We start from the raw sequence: 16,458 nt of genomic DNA on the forward strand, positions 1-16,458 counted from the left end.
CTGGTGGATGGGTCGATATCAGCCTGGAAAGATGTGGGCAGTGGAGTCCCACAAGGCTTTGTCCTTGGACCAGTGCTATTCACTGTCTTCATCAAAGATTTGGATGAAGGTGTGGAAAGCTCCCTGTCCAAGTTCACAGATGATACCAAATTATGGGGCAAAGTTAACACACCAGAGGGTAGGGAACAGATCCAGGTGGATCTGGACAAGTTGGAAAAATGGGCAGAATGAAATAGGATGCAGTTCAACAAAGACAAGTGCAAAGTGCTGCACCCAGGCAAAAAAGAACCACCAACACACTTACAGGCTGGGGGGTGACCTTCTCAGCAGCACAGCAGCAGAAAGGGATCTTGGAGTCATAGTTGACTCCAAGGTGAACATGAGTCATCAGTGTGACGAAGTGATCAACAAGGCTAACCACACTTTACCATGCATTAAAGATGTATGACGAACAGGTCCAGGGAGGTGATACTTTCCCTCTATGGTCAGGCGGCAGTTGGAGTACTGCATCCAGTTTTGGGCACCACATGTCAAGAGGGATGCGGAGACTCTTGAGAGGGTTCAGAGGAGGGCCACTCAGATGGTCAGAGGCAAGGGCCTACATGGCCCTTCTCTTCAGCCTTTGCAGGGGGTCGGACTCCATGACCTACTGAGGTCCTTTCTGACCCTAACATCTATGAATATGCAGCCCTCTGCTAGTATAGGTTGCTCTATTTCAGAGCAGAGTCGCCCCTTGGAAAGGCAGGAGTAACCACACACCAGTGTAACCTACAGCAATGTATGGGTTGTGTGTCTACAGCTCTATTCATTTTCATCCCTGGGCTTGCCCCTTGCTCAGTGTTAAGTTTATAGTTAGCTTCTCTGCCACCTATTGGTGAGACACAGGAATAGCACCTCCTTCCTGAGCTATGTCAAAAGAGATGGTCACTAGGGCTGTGTGACATTTCGGAAGCCGTTTTGTTTTGGAGGTGTTTTGGTGCCCGAAACACCAAATCCAAATCGAAACAGAAGGCTCCGAAACATTTCAGAGTTTCAGAGCCGGGCTTACAAGGAAACAAACTAAGAGGGAGGGGAAAGAGTGGGGGAAGGACTGCTCTGATATTGACATCTAGCTCCCCAGCTCTCTGGTCATTTCCCCAGTTCTTCCCTCTTGCACAGGGTTTCAGCAGGCTGCTGCTGCAGGCTGAGGCCAGTGGCAGTCACTTGGTTGGTGTAGCCCACGCGAAGTGCCAGGAAGACTGTGGTGCTGCCACTGGCCCCAGCCTGCAGCAGCAGCCTGCTGAAACCCAGCATGCAGACCTGGGGGCCTGCACCCTCTGGGAAAAGCTGCAGGGGGATGATCAGAGAGCTGGGGAATTGAACCAGGGGCTGGGTAATCCCTGCTGCACAACCTAGTTCCACAGGGAGCAGAGATCTATACCAGGGTCTCCTTGCCACCGCTGCCTGCTCTATGCAGCCCTAGATCTCTGCTCCCTGCAGAGCAAGGTCGCACAGGAGGACCAGCACTGCCCTGCTGCGCAACCTGACTCTGCAGGGAGCAGAGATCCGTGCCAGGGTCTCCTCGCTACCACTGCCCGGCTCACGCAGCCCCACGTCGCTGGGGCAGTGCGGGGTGGACAGCAGTGGTGAGGTGACCCCGGTGCAGATCTTTGCTGCCTACAGAGCTGAGTCATGCAACCAGGAACCAGCAGGCTTGCTCGCCACTCTGTGCTGTTTCCCTGCCCCGCGACCCAGCGTGACGGGGATCAGAGATTCGTGCAGGGATCTCCTCACCCGCGTGGAAGGCAGCGGCCCTCCTGCTCCCCCGGATGAGCCACCTATGGCCCCGTCCTGCCTGGCTGGGTAGGGCTGTGCAAAGCTTCCTTTGCAGCCCAGTGGAAACAGATTTGGAGATTTGGCAGAAACAAAACCAGACAGTAATTCGAAACAAATTACTATCCTCCAAAACGGATGTATCCAAAACTGAACAAAACACAGTCATTTCGCATAGCCCTACCAATCACCTGTGTGCTCTGAACACGGGTGTCACTTTTACCTTGGTGTACAAAGCCAGTGTAAAATTTAGCAGTGCTAAACTGGAGCTACAGAGGTCTCTCGTTCCACCAGATGCAGGAAGCTTCATGATACTCCGTTTTTCAGTCTACCTAGTGGTGTGAAAGACTGTGTTGAGTCTTCTCCAGCCCCACGGTTTGTGTTGTACTTGTGTGGGAGATGAGATGGTGGTGTTGCACTCATGAGAAGTGGTCTGACAGGCTCACAGGACAGCTCTTATTCCTAACAGTGTTCCCACACACAGGCCTGTCTGAAGCCACCCCCAGCTGTGAATCGGGAAGGCTGTGGCTGACTACCAGCCATGGTTCACCCAGAGTCCTCTGGCTGCCCTTGCTTGACACTAAAGCTGCACTGGTTTTCCCTATTTGTTTCCTCCCAAGCAATGCCCAAAGGCCTGATGGGGCTACACCAGCTCTTTTAGGTCAGTGAGCAGCTTTGGTTGTAGTCTGGACTTTGAGGTACTATTGCTTCATCTGTGACTCCTGGCTGGTAGAAGATGGGGTTATGCCAAAGAGGCGCCATTCCACACAAGAGCATCCAGACAAGGATGCCTTGTGAGGAAACTGCTAGACGTGGTTGAACATCCACCTCTGCTGCAGGCTTCCTGTCTGACCCTGGATTGAATTCCTTTCTGCTTCACTTCTTCCCTAATTGAAAAGCAGAGACAATGATTATTGCCTCGGTCGGTCTCTTCTAGTCAAACCATGCGCTTCTGGGACAGGAGCGTATCTGTATAGTTCCTACCACACCAGGGCTCTCGTCTCAGCCGGTGCCTGTCACCTTCACCATGATGATTGTGGTAGTTTGGGGGAGTGATTTCTCTGCCAGTGGGGTGCTGTTCTGTGTGTATGTGTGTGACTGGAGGGAGGGAGTAGGTTTTTGGGGGCTGTGGTGTCATCGGCGCACTGACAATGCTGAGTTCCAGCTCTTCTCCTCATCGGACCAAAGCACCATGGAGTCTCTTTTTCCAAGTGTTTGGCTGAGAGAGGGATATTAGGGCAGCTGGTAGCTCTGGGAAGCCATTGAGAGTTGCTTTCTGCAGAAGCGGGCAGACAGCTCCTTGCTAGTTTTGCAGTGTGGGCATCCCTTTGAATCTTTGCACCTGGACCTTTTAGCTGGAGCAGCTTGGCCTGTGCTTCCCCTTCACCCCTCTGTGTCCAAAGAGGAATTCTTCCTCAAACATGCGTTCTTCACTGTGACACCTATGGGGAGGGGACTCTGCAGCCTGCTCACCCTTCCTCTGGTGCCAAACGCTAGGTTGTCCTGCACAGAGGAACTTTTTTCTGCTCTTATGGAGCATGCTCAGGGGAGCCCAAAAGCCTCATCACCATCCTGTGCTTCAGAGACTGCAGCAATGGGAGGTGTGAACTGCAGCACCTCTGGGGCCCCATACGTGAGCAGCAAGGCTGTAATGATAGCGTGTGGGAGTAGGCTGTCTTAGATTGCATAGACATTAGGGCTGGAAGGGACCTCGCAAGATCATCCGGCCCAGCCCCAAGTTGAGCCTGCTAGAGCGTGGTAATTACTGCACTCCAGCAGACTCTAGCGTCTCATTTATCAGCATCACAGCACTTAAAAATAGCAGTGGGGGGACTTTAAAGCTTGTCGAATGAGCTTTAGTTAAAGTAACCCCACTACCATTTTTAAGCTCAGGGACACGGATATGAGATGCTCTGAGTGCTTCAATTAGAGCAGCTCTTGGGGCCACACTAATTAGAGCCTCCCCTCCCACCCCCAAATTCCTGTGTATGTGCATAAACGCCATATCAGACTGGTGTAGAGACAGTGGTGACTTGTCTGTGCAGACAAGACCCTGGGATCGTGGCTACGTTCTCAGCTGCTGCAGCCCATATGGCTATGCCAGTGCATTAGAAAGGATTGAGCTCAAATGGCTTGATTCCTAGTTATGGTGGAGACAGGACTTGGCTGTAACATGCTTGCTCTCAGTTTCTTCTGCATTTCCTTTCAGCTTTGTATGTGCTTCCCAGGTGGAAATGGCTCATAAGAGAGCTGAGGTGGGAGCTGTCCATTTAGGTTACTAAGTCCAGCTTGCTTCTGAGCATATACAGTAGCCCAGCTCTGGTCAGTGAGGGATCTTGTCAGGCCCGAATGGAGGCAAATAAATGTAGGTACCTCAGTTGTTTTGTGGATGTGGGTGAAACAGGATCACACTCAGGGACAAATCCTATTCCACCTGCTATGCACCCAAATGGATTTGAGCACCTAAGTGTGATCTTATGCCACCTTGTTCAAGACCGTGAAAACACAATATTCCTACCTACACTTTGTAACATGGTAGCCTTTGAAAGATACCCATTTCCTATAAACATTTTCTGCTATTCACAGTCCAACCGTTGTGGCTACGTTATGTGGGGTTATAGACACTGCAAAAGGAGCTCCATCTAATCAGTTATAACCAAATGTGGGGACAGTCTGGAATAAAAAAATTGCTAATGGCCTCTTTGCTTTGCTTGTGCCAGGTCTGGTGGCTGTGATTTACACCAAGAGGTATAATATTCCCTAAACTAGAATTATTTTGATATACTCCCCAGAGTTTTGCTTTTCATGCTCTATGACAGTGAAATAGTTGCTTAATAATGAATAAGAAATTACCTACGCAATTACTTACAAATGGGATGTTTTTACTGGAAGCAAGTGAAAACATGTGCAAGAGATCAGGACCTGCAAGTTACCCAGGAACACTTCTCTGATTTAATCAGTTCCATCAATTAAACCAATACCTCTGCAGGGTTTCTGGTTGGCTGCACTCATGCATGAGTTCTAAGTGTTTAAGGTTGCAGATGGAAAAAATGATTCTCCTACTGCTTCCGCCTTATCAGCACTGGATGTGTTGTGCTATATCTCACTTCTGCTGGGGTTTATATGTGCTGAGCTTTCAGCGATTCATGGCCATGGTGCCATAGTACCCTGGGATGGCTTGAGATCCTTTTGAGGATGTTGTGGGGTATTACACCATGTTAGGTATGCAAACATGATTCGCAAGATTAAACCCAGAGATTTCACATAGGAATCCACAGTATTAAAAACATGCCAACCTGTTGTGGGTTTTCCATCTTCTTTGCAACATAAGATTTGCTCTATTATCTTTCTGTAGTCAAAAACTGAGTGAAAAGGAAGAGCTGGCATCTAAAAAGTTTGAGAACCATGGAGTTATATGTTCCCTGGGTCATACAACCTTACCCTGGCCTCACCCTTCGGTTGGGCTTGAAACTTAAGGGATAACAAAGCTATGAGCTACAAGGTGTGAATAATCCACCTGTGTGGACGTCATCTCCATAGGGGATTATAATGATGACTGAGCGGGATTACTCTACTTCAGGGCTTTTTTTATTCTAGGACAATCCTAGATTTTGTGAATGTCTCTGGGAGTCAGTTATTGAAATGCAAAGAAGTTACACTTAAAGTTCTGGGATACCCCCCGCCATCCCCTCCAGATAACATGTGCGCCCCTTCCAGGGCCTGTACAGGGTGAGATAGTAGCATGTATTGACTTTTTCTGCCTTCAGTTCCAGGGAGGAGTGTGGTCCTTGAGCACTGTGCTGTGTGACGCCCTCATGACCATGGATGTGATGCTGTGCACAGCCTCCATCTTCAACCTCTGTGCAATCAGTGTGGATCGGTAAGCACACCCCACTGCTCCTCTGCCTGCCCCCCCCCGTCCTCTAGGCTTGATGCCCAGGTTCACGGCCTCCACCCTCCTATGGGAATTCAGCACCCGGATGATGGGACATTCCCAGGTCTGCATCCATGAGCTCCACCTCAGGGCAGTTATGTTCCTCACTGCTATGCACCCATTCCCCCCTGAGGGAAATCCCTCCTCCATTAGCTCTGGTTTTCCCCTTGCTCCGACCTCCATTTCTGTGGGAACTGAGCCCTTCCTGCCCCTGAAGCCCTAAAACTCAGTGTGCCGCACTTCTCTCTGAGCTACCATTTTTATTGAAATGGACAGGAGTAATAGCCATATGTTATGACACTGAAGGCGGAGCCAGCCCTTTGGTTGATGAGATCTGGGCCTCGGTGGATCTCAGTAAATGAAATGTCTAGAATTACCCCTTTGGTCACTTAAGCTCCAGAATTGTGGCTTCTAATTCCTGGCTCAGAGGAAGAAGGGCAAGAGGAGCATTAAGCCTCTGTCTGAGCCCACTCAGTCTTGATCTCTGTGCTAGGATTGCTTACAGGTGTGCTCTGTACACCTGCCCAGTATGAAATGGACAGAGACCATCAACCACATTTTTACCTAGACCATCAAGCAGCTGCCAGATGCATGATTTGTGTGTAGGGTCTGTGAGCATAGCTGCTTTCCTAGCCTACTCCCGCCTAGTGTTTCAGTTTCAGAGTTTTCCTTGCTGTTTTCCTCTGTGGCTCCTGTTGCTTTCAAATAAGCTGAGCAGAACCCACTCTTGCAGGCTGAGGTGGTGATTAGGAACGCAGCATTGTTTCTGCCCCATAAAAGCTACTTGTTCTCAAGGCCCATTTCCCTTTCCAGGAGGCTGAGTTAGATTTTGGAGGAGGAATTCATTACCCAGGCACAGGAAGCAGGTGGGTAGCTGTCACTAGATCAGTAGAGGATGCTCTGTAGACCTCTATTGGCTTTTTTGCTTTGCAGTTCCAAGTGTTCCAGGATGCGAGCTCCACCACTGCCTTGGAACAGGAGTACATGAGTCTCTCACTAAAGAATGTAATTAAAGCCCCAAGCACTCATTTGATTTGCATTTCAGTCAGTCAGCCAGCCATGGCATGTCCAGAGTGTAAGAGGGCTACAGACTTGAGGATTAATATGTCTGTCCATGCATTTATTAGCTACACTGGGAACTATTCCATGGCCAAGGTCTTCAGTAATCCCTTAAATGTAACATACATCATCTGCCTCAGGGAATCAACTGGGTTAGGAGCCAGCAGTTTTCTGGAACATTAAGCAAGGAAAAAAGGAGCTTAATGGGCTCATATGAGACTGGTTTATGATAAAGACTAATCTGCATCCATCTCGCATGTGTGCAGTGTCCCTCATTAGGAAGCACCTCATGCTCCAGTCTGCAGCTCCAGGAACACCACAATTCCAAGAAGGGAAGAAACACATGGGCCATGTGTTTGTACAAAGTCGACCATGGGAGCGCATTGCACTACTGTGGTGGGAACTCAGATTGGGAGTAAAATGGAAGATCTCTTACCTTATTTATTCATGTACCACTCTGGCCTTTTTCAGTAAAATTAGTGATTAAAAATTGGGGTGCACGTCTTAAACAAGAAAGAGAATTCTGAACAATTTGGTTAAAAGGGAAAAATCTTTTTGTCTTCATTCTGCCTTCCCAAAACAAGGTCCATGTCTTATCTGGGGGCATGCAGTATGTGAGTAAATATAGTACTCTAGGCAAATTAAAGGCAATTTGTTGGGGTCCTACACAATTTTTAGGGTGAAGGAAGGGCAACATCTCTCTTCCCTTGTTAGGTTTTTCAGCAGGGAGGCAAATCTGGAACCAGTACATTGGGGCAGTATGTGATCTATTCTTAGGGCATTTTGTTGGCACAGATATATCTAAAATAGCCAGCCAGTTTGAGGGAAGGGTAGCCTTGGAAGAGATGATGCATTTCTAGAAGGAGACTGGGGCAGAGAGTGAGTCAGGGAAAACCTGAAGGGTTAGTTGCTTTAGAAAGTGGAGTGACCATCACCCAGATAAGTATCTGACAGTTTCCCTTCCCTATCCCCAACACCCAACAAGACAATCGATTAACAGATCTTACTCCAAAGGGTTTACTCCCAGTCATGGGCAGAGGAGAGGACCTGGATTTGTCTCCTACAAATTAAGATGATTCATGACCGGTAACAGTGTTGATGCAGTGACCATGGTGCAGACTCCTAACACAGGCACACCACGTAGGTACCCTGCAGGGCTAATGCTGGTATGGCCAACTTGAGACTGTTCCACTGGGCAGAGGCATGTTAGGGTGACAGCAGTGAATATCTCTCATGGAAGCTGGGTGTAATGGTCTCTAAAATACTTGGGGGATGGATAGTGTAACGCTGCCCACAGCCTGGGTGAAAGGGGGTCTGGCCCTACAAAACTGTTCAACCAGCTCCCCTGTGGGTACAGGGGCAGGCCACTGGATCTGATCCCTGTTTTACCTGTCACAGGTTCATTGCTGTCTCCGTCCCATTGAACTATAACCGGCGGCAAATCGACCTGCGCCAGATCATTCTCATCTCCACCACGTGGATCTTTGCTTTTGCCGTGGCTTCGCCGGTCATCTTTGGCCTCAACAATGTCCCCAACCGAGACCCCACCTCATGTCGCCTGGAGGACAACAATTACATCATTTACTCCTCTATCTGCTCCTTCTTCATCCCCTGCCCAGTCATGCTGGTTCTCTACTGTGCCATGTTCCAGGGACTCAAGCGCTGGGAGGAGGCTAGGAAGGCCAAGCTGCGGAGCAGCATGTGTGCAGGCAACAGGACGTTGTACTGCCCATCACCCCTCTTTGAGAGGAATCACATGGACATCAGGCTGGAGGAGCGCAACCTGTACAACCACTCTGAGTGCTCTTTGCCCAAGGGGTACATGATGAACAATGGCATTCAAACTGTCTCTTACCCTCACCTCAAATACACCCACCCAGGACACAAACAGAAACAGGCCAAGATCAATGGCCGTGAGAGAAAGGCTATGAAGGTGCTACCAGTTGTAGTTGGTGAGTGGGTGGTCCTGTTTATATAGGTGCTGGAGGGGGAGGGTGGTGGTGGTGTCACACTGGGGGCCAGATTTTCCAGAAGGGCTTGGGATGTGGGTATTGCTGGGTTCCTGCTGGGTTCTGGGTGTAGGTAGAAAGGTGTCTCTAATTTTTGGTGCTTAAGCAGGATCTAGGTGATCTTGCAAATCTGGACTTGAGTGTAGGCATGTTTAGGCACTTGTAATAGGAGCTGGCATGCAGTTTGGAAATCTGGGCCCAGCAGGACTCGCTGCTCTCTTCCTCCTAGTTACAATGCTTCTTCCCACCCAGTCCCTTAGCCAGGATTAATATTGGACTGCATCAAAGACAACTTGATTTAGGAACAGGTAAAATGTAGGTCTCTTGTATCTGCTTCCGATACCACCATTCTGGGAATGGTCTGATGTGATTCATACAAATTGGGACCTTGCCAGACTCTTCCATTCCAGCTTGGCAACTGTTTTCTTGCTAGCCTTGCACCCAAGGAGGGGATAGAGGCTTCCTGTACATCCAAAGCATAGCATTCCCAGGACAGCAGATCTACTGAGGATGGAGGGAGGAACCCATATGGCACCAGTTCTCTGCTTTTGTCTCCAGACAGCCAGGCTTGCCAAAGCAGTGAGGGTGGAAATATTTAAGACACTTATTTTATCAGACAGAGTTCACATTGACCTCAGTATGTGGTAGATAAACATCCATCCCAGGCAACTGATTATGACAGAGTCCTGTCCTCTCTGCAGTTTCTGCACTAGCTATAACATGGCACCAAACAGCTGCCAGAGAGTGGGGAAGTGGGTCTCCCCAGACCTGCTACCTCTAAGCTGCGGAAGCAGAGCAGCTAAATCTGCTGTGCCTGGCCAAACTCGCAGTGTTGCCCATGTCAGCAGCAGCTCTGGGCTCTCGCCAAAAGTTGGGACTTTCCCTTGCAGGGTTGGAGATTTGGCCATGGGGGTGGGCAATTCAATGTTTCTTGCACCTAAAAAGAGAAATAGGGTCACTAGCTGCCCTGGTTGAACTGCTATGGCTCATTGCCAGTGAGAAGCCATGACTGAGCCAAACTGCTCTGGCCACATGGCCTTCTAGTGAGGAGCTTTCCTGTCCAGAATTACTCGCGTCTCAGTCCTATGTTTGGTTCATGCCTCAGTCAGTTCCATTGTCCTGCTATAGCTAGCTGTGAGACTCTTCAAAGCCTTTAGTTTAGTAGCTAAAGGTGTAATGAGACACAGTGACTGGGAGTTAGTCTAATTCAAATGGGAACTAAATACAACCTTTACCAGCAAAGATAACTAATCCTTGGAACAGCTTAAGGAGGAAGGTGCGACAGTCTTTCATCAGGGCAGGTGCTTAAATTGTGGCTGCCTGGCCATGGAAAAGCCTAGCCATAGCAAAACCCTGAGCTGGTGGGTTTGACACGGGTGCAGCCTGCAGCCTTCTGGTCCCTGGAATCTGTGAATCCTAATAGAGCTAATGGCCTCACATAGCTTGTAGTGGGACTCATTGGAGGGCTGCTTACTAATTTGTGAGGCCAAATGCACAGGTTTTGGGGGCATTACTGAAAAGGGACCAAATGCTACCCCTGGAGCCCAGCACTGAGGAGCAAAGGTACTGTCCTGCTGATATGCCCTCTAGCTAACAGCAGGGAGCTGCTAAGACCTCTAATCCAGTAGGACAACTTTCTACAGTGTAGTAGGTCAGACTGAAGAAGTTGGTAGTCCGTTTTGCCCTTGGACCTTTAGACCCAAGACCCCACTTGGAATATGCCAACTCTTAGCATTCACTCATTTTTTCGACCGTGGAAAATAACAGCAAATCTTCTATTGCAAAGAGTGCAGCAAGACCACAGCAAATCAGAACATTTTTGACGCTGCAGATTCCTGGTTGAAATCTCTGTGTTTACCTTGTGAATCATATGTAGGTGTGAGCACACCTAGCAGTGCTAATAAGTGTGCGCAGCACACCACGGATCCCTTTAAAAGACACTCTCAGCACCCCAGGATGCTGTGGCACTGTGGTTGAAAATCACTGCCTTTAGACTGTACGTGGAAGGTCAGAGCTCTGAAAGTCCAGACCAGTCCAGTACGGGTTATCCATATTGCAGGATTCCATTTTTTTTAGAGGAGGCCTTGGGACTGGCTCCAAGTGAGATCTTCAATTAGAAATATACATGTGGGGATCCTGTCGTAGCTGTATGCGAGCATCCTAGACAGTAATGGAGACACAGCTCACCGGAAGGTATGGTAGCTCTGTCTCCATTTTACAGCAGAGGTGTGGAGGCACAGATGGAGACAGAGCCATATCTATGACGGGGCCTTAAGTGCTGCATTGCAACACCTGCCTTTCACACATGCCTCAGAAAGGGCTCCATGAAAGCCAGACCACTGAGCAGGCAGCTGCCTCATGTAGCCAATAGGCTCAGGCCCCACCTTTCATTATTTTCTATCTTGCATGGGGAGTTAGGATTCATAGCCATGAACTCTTTCCTGGAGCTCAGTGTCCTGAGCTATGTCATTGCTTTCTTGCACAGACCAGAGGGGAACTGAGTGGTGCTACCTGCCCTTCCTTTAGGGTGCAGTTCATCTGCATGGGGTGCAGCAATCCTAGATTTGAGTGGGTGTACACATGCAAGTAATCCGGGAGCAGTTTACTCGCGAGTAAATTACTCTGCGACTAAAGTCTCCAAAGCATGGCTCTACATGTGCAGGGACACAGGAGAAGATTTTCTGCTTCAACAGCAGATTGCTCCCACTCCCTGTGGCCCTGCAACTGGCCCCTGCAGCAGCCAGGAGGAGCTCTAGGCTCTTGCTGCTGAGGCGGGCTCTGACATCAGAGCCTGGGCAGGGAAAATGTCCCCCTGCCCTGGCAGCTAGGAGCTTCCAGCCCTGGCCCTGCTATTGCTCAGTGTGGGCTGGGAGCTCCCTGCTGCCTGGGCAGGGGGGCATTGTCCTGGCCTGAGCTCCCATGGCAGAGCCTGCCCCAGCTGTAGGCAGCAGTCTCCCACCCCCTGCTGCCCAGTTGACTGGGAGCACATTTGCTCCTGGTCAGCTGGCTGAACCAAACTGCTTAGCCTCTCTTCTCTTCTCTAGCTGAGTTGGGTGGGTAGCCAGCAGCACTTGCCAGGTCAGCTGAGGGCCCTAACCTAGCCAGCGGTATCTGTGAAATCAGCTTACCAGCTAATTCAGTAGGAACCGCTGCCCCAGCACCCAGGGCTCTATTTTGCTCTAAAAACACAGCTCCTGCAGCAGGAGTCTCTGCTGGGGGAAAGGGGAAGTGGCTGCAACTGGTAGGTTCACTTATGTTCCCACCCCTGTGCAGGACATGCAGTATTACTTTGTCTCCTTCACCCTCCTCCCCACACAGGCTCAAGCTGTAGAAGCTGCTGTTACTGTATTTTCATGCTTAAAATGCATACCATGTTTTTCAGCAGCTGGTCTTCCTTATATGCATGAAAATACAGAAGATTCTTTTGTCTTAATTGTTCAGCTTTGTATAAATATGCATTAAGTAACAGGGAGAGACTATAGCTTCTGTAGCACAGTGGTTTGAGCAGATGTGTAGGCTGTGTGATATTCAAGTTTGAGACAAGCCTGAGGTAGCTTGGAATGCAAGCTACGTGCAGCTTGATTTGGGCCGTTTAGCCCTGTGGTGAGAGCATTGCTGTACAGGATGTAGAGACTGGGTTCTAGTCCCAACAGAGGGTGGATTTTTGTCTGATGATGCTTTTAATATAGACACAGTGCTGGGCTAAAGAGACAAGTGAACTGAGCAACAGGTGAAGAAAGGAGGAGCAGGGAGAAGTTACAGTAGATCAGTGACAGACCTGGGAAGAGAAGCGTACCATCTGCCTTAGCTCATTGCCTCTAAAGGATGTTACCTGTGCTGCCTTCACAGTTGCGCATGCAGGCTCAACACCTCAGTCTCACTTCCTCCCTGAGTTGCCACTTGTACCTGGTGCATTTGCCAATTCTGCCCTTTCTCTTTCACAGGTGTTTTCCTCTTCTGCTGGACACCCTTCTTTGTGGTCCACATCACAGGAGCAATATGTACAACCTGCACCATCCCCACTAAAGTCACCAGCATTGTCACGTGGCTGGGCTACGTCAACAGTGCTCTGAACCCCATCATCTACACTATCTTCAATGCTGAGTTCAGGAACTTCTTCCGCAAAGTGTTGCACTTCTTTTGTTAATGCTGCCAGTGCCAGGAGCCAACATGGCAGCATGGAGAGGAGATCCAGCCTTGGGCGAGGACTGGTTATGTTGGGGGGTTTTGTATAGTTCATTAAAGTTTTATTTCTTGTTATGTTCCTTCGTTTTTCCAGTTTCTTTCCACATGGGGAAGGACCCCCAGTGCAATCCAGGACAACATCCTTCTCTGCCACTTGTTGTGCCACTTGTTATACAGTTGAGTTGCCCAGTGCTATAAACCATAGTGGGAATTCAGACTGGGCACCTGGGGAGATTGCAGTGTGGAGAACTGGAAAGAGGAATGCAGAGACACTGCCATGCCAAGCTAGTCCATTCTCTCATGTCTCTCAACAACCACAGTGAAATGCATCAGGAAAGGGTATAAGGTTGTCACACAACATCCGCCCTCCCTTCCTGAACCATTCTGGGAGGACCTGTTGGGAGGTGGTGGCATGGCAGGAGATATAATTTTGTCCTGCTTTCCTGAGCGCTGAGCCAGCAATGCTGTTGTGACCTGACGTTTAGAAGTGAATGGTACCCACTTAGCCCAAAATGACATTTAGCAAACTGGTGGTTAAGCGACCCACTACATATGGGAATCGGAAACTGTGACTTTACAAGCCAGGCCTTTGAAGTACCTCACCAGCCCTGCCAGAGACTAGCGTGGACCACTTCGGTGGAGTTTTAAAGATAGCATAATTAGGGGACCTCATTGGCATGAGTTAATCATTTTTAAAGAAGATGGTTTACCTGTTAACATGCCAGTGGGATGAGCCTGAGTGAGGGACTTGTAAACAATGGTGCTCACCTTCTGAATTAAGATGTTCTGGCCATGTCCCACCTGGCCCCTGATGGCTTCCAAGTCCTGGGCCAGGACAGAAGCTGTGTGGACAAAGCAGGAAATACAGGCATCTTTTCTCAAAGGGATTCTTAGAAGCAATTCTGGGCAATGAGTGTTGTATCGCATGCTTACCTTGGTCTCTTACCTGGGTTTTAGCTTTATCCCCTTACCATACATGCTGCAAAACCTCTATCCTGGTGCCTTAAATCTGAACTAGCATACCTTCACAGAGACATAGGTTAGAGCACAGGTTCCACTGTAATCTGTGTTGGTTGAACTTTGCACTGAGGCCACAGGGCAAACCACCTGCTTCCTGATGGTTTTTGTTTCCTGCAGTTCCCTCTGAAAGCCAGCCAACCAACCAACTGGGGAAAAAAATCCTAGAGCATGTCAGCACCAAGACTCATGGGATATGTTCTCTTTCTGTGCATGCACACACAATGAGAAAACAGCAAATTTGAGAGGGCTGTACAGGCTCACCCAGGTGTCTGTTGTCACTTGAGTTCTGAGCATTGTAGACATGGCTCCAGCCAGAATTTGTCCCAGTAGCATCCAGCTGCACTGGAGCTCCTCCTCTCTTCAAACCACCACTGAGTGATGTGCACCCTGGGTCAAACTTTACCCACAATATGCAACCAGCTGCTCTACTGCCCTTCCAGACTGGCTGTTCTGCATCCCAGAAGGAGAAGCTCAGGATGTTATCACACAGGGAAAAAAAATGCAAGCTCAGATTCAGCCAGCCCCACCTGGAGCAGGCTTGAGGAGAGGGAACCTGGTTGATCTGGCTCAAGGTGAGCAGCTGAGAATGTCTCAGCTCTAATCCCAGCTCAGGCACTGCTTTGCTCTGAGGCAATTTGTACTATTCTGATTTTTCAGTGGTGCTGAGTAGCCCCAGTTCTCTAAGAGCTGCAGGTGCTCAGTGCTCCTGAAAAAAAGTGAGCCACATTCAATTGGGCCACTGTGCATTGGTCTTCTCAGCTGTGAAAGTTAGGGTACACTGTTTGTTCCCTAACTGGGAGGGACAATGTGTCTGACAATTACAAAGGCAGACTGTTAGCAATAAGAGCAGAATCAAAGAGGGAAGAGCGATTAAGTAAGGCATGAGATACTTGGGCTTTATTGCTGAAAGCAAGGAGGAACCAGCCATGCAGAGGAAACAAGTATGCTGAGACTACCCCATGCTGACTGAGGTGGTGCTGTCAGATGCTTTGCTGGGTTTTATTTTAATCCAGATGTTAGTTTCTCCCCAACGCCTTAAAGCTGTATTTTTCTGTATCGTCATTCTCATCTTTCCAACCAGCTCTTGAGCAACCTCACTGCTGGGAGGGACTCTGGTTTCCTGTGGCGATAAGTATTAAAAAAGGCCATTTTGCAGGCTGGTCAAATTGCCTCTCTCATTATCTGTCTTTGCACAGCAGGTGCTTTGCTAACAGCCGGACAGGCTGTCCTCGAGCAGCCAGAACTAATGCTCACGTTCTTGCAATAGCTTGTCCGTGTTAAAAAGCCTGGAATAATCACTGAGAAAGTGAGTTTGTACCTTCTAAGGGACAGAAACATTGAGCCTCCTGGTTTCCAGTTTTGCTGGAAGGGGCTTGAAGACATCTGGTATGAGCGCTTGCACCTTAATTGAGGCGGCGGGGAGAGCAGGTTGGAGATGAGATGCTGAATGCTTAATACAGATTCCCTTCCCTCTAGCATTCATCACCAACCAGTGGAGTTATACAGTAAAGTTATACAAAAGAAACAAAATATTAAACTCTCTAAGGTAACACGCATCCGCTGTCAGTGGCTGGACCGCCATTCAGCCTGTCATGATTTTACTAGTTCTCTGACACTGATGAGGACAAAAGCCTGGTCTAGTTTAGTACTCTCAGTGCTGCTAACCCTGGTACAGGTAGCTGGCTGGAAGGTCCCATCACTGGAAAATATGTTTAAAAGTCCTCTTCCTGTAAAAAGAGAGAGAGAGTTTTCCACCGTAGAGAAGAATGCCTAATAGTAAAACATATAAAAATATATACTATGACCCTTTCAGGCTACTGGCCATTAGAAAGCAGATAACAGAGAACAAAGTTGTTTCCCCCCCCACCCTTTGTGGATCCCTGATAAAGGTGAGAAGGAAGAAACATATCTTAGGTCCTACCCTGAGGCCAATACAGAGGGACAGGCTGTGAACCATGCAGTCTGCCCTGTAAAGAGCTAAGTGGATTTCAGCTCTGATCCTCATGATCTGTGGGCTGCATTTCTAATAGGAACAAAACAGCCCTGGAAATGTGACTAATACCTGTGGGGTTTGATGATGCTTGTGTAACCACCATCTGCAAGCGATACAGCCAGAAACTTTTAACAACATACCCCTTCCATCAGCCATAGCTCTGACATTCCTCCTCCTTGCCCCCCCACCCCCAAGTCCAGCCACTAACTTTCTAGTAGGCCATCCTTCAACTCTATCACTCAAAATCCATCCAATTCTTTTCCTCAGGCAAAACCCAGCATCCCTCCACCCCACCCCGCAAACCCGGGCGGTCCTCAGCTTACAATGTTTTGAGTTACAATGTTTTGCACTTATAATGTTTATAAAATTGGCACCTTGTTTCAACTTTCTGACATCAGTTTTGACTGTACAACGCTTGATCCAATGTCACACCACGCTAGTGAACG

At 48.8% G+C, this 16,458-nt stretch overlaps 1 protein-coding gene across 1 annotated transcript in view; it reads left to right on the top strand.

The window, feature by feature from the left end:
- DRD4 (dopamine receptor D4) overlaps positions 1-13,177 on the top strand; it is a 44,423-nt gene extending 31,246 nt beyond the window's left edge. The window contains exons 2-4 of the mRNA XM_090034923.1: positions 5,580-5,692; positions 8,204-8,757; positions 12,759-13,177. Coding sequence (XP_089891049.1) covers positions 5,580-5,692; positions 8,204-8,757; positions 12,759-12,961 — 870 coding nt within the window. The 3' untranslated portion in view covers positions 12,962-13,177. The remainder of the gene's footprint in view (positions 1-5,579; positions 5,693-8,203; positions 8,758-12,758) is intronic.
- Positions 13,178-16,458: the final 3,281 nt, after the last annotated feature.

Source organism: Crocodylus siamensis, chromosome 2 (assembly GCF_052110815.1).
Source record: "Crocodylus siamensis isolate JL-2025a chromosome 2, ASM5211081v1, whole genome shotgun sequence".
NCBI lineage: Eukaryota > Metazoa > Chordata > Crocodylia > Crocodylidae > Crocodylus > Crocodylus siamensis.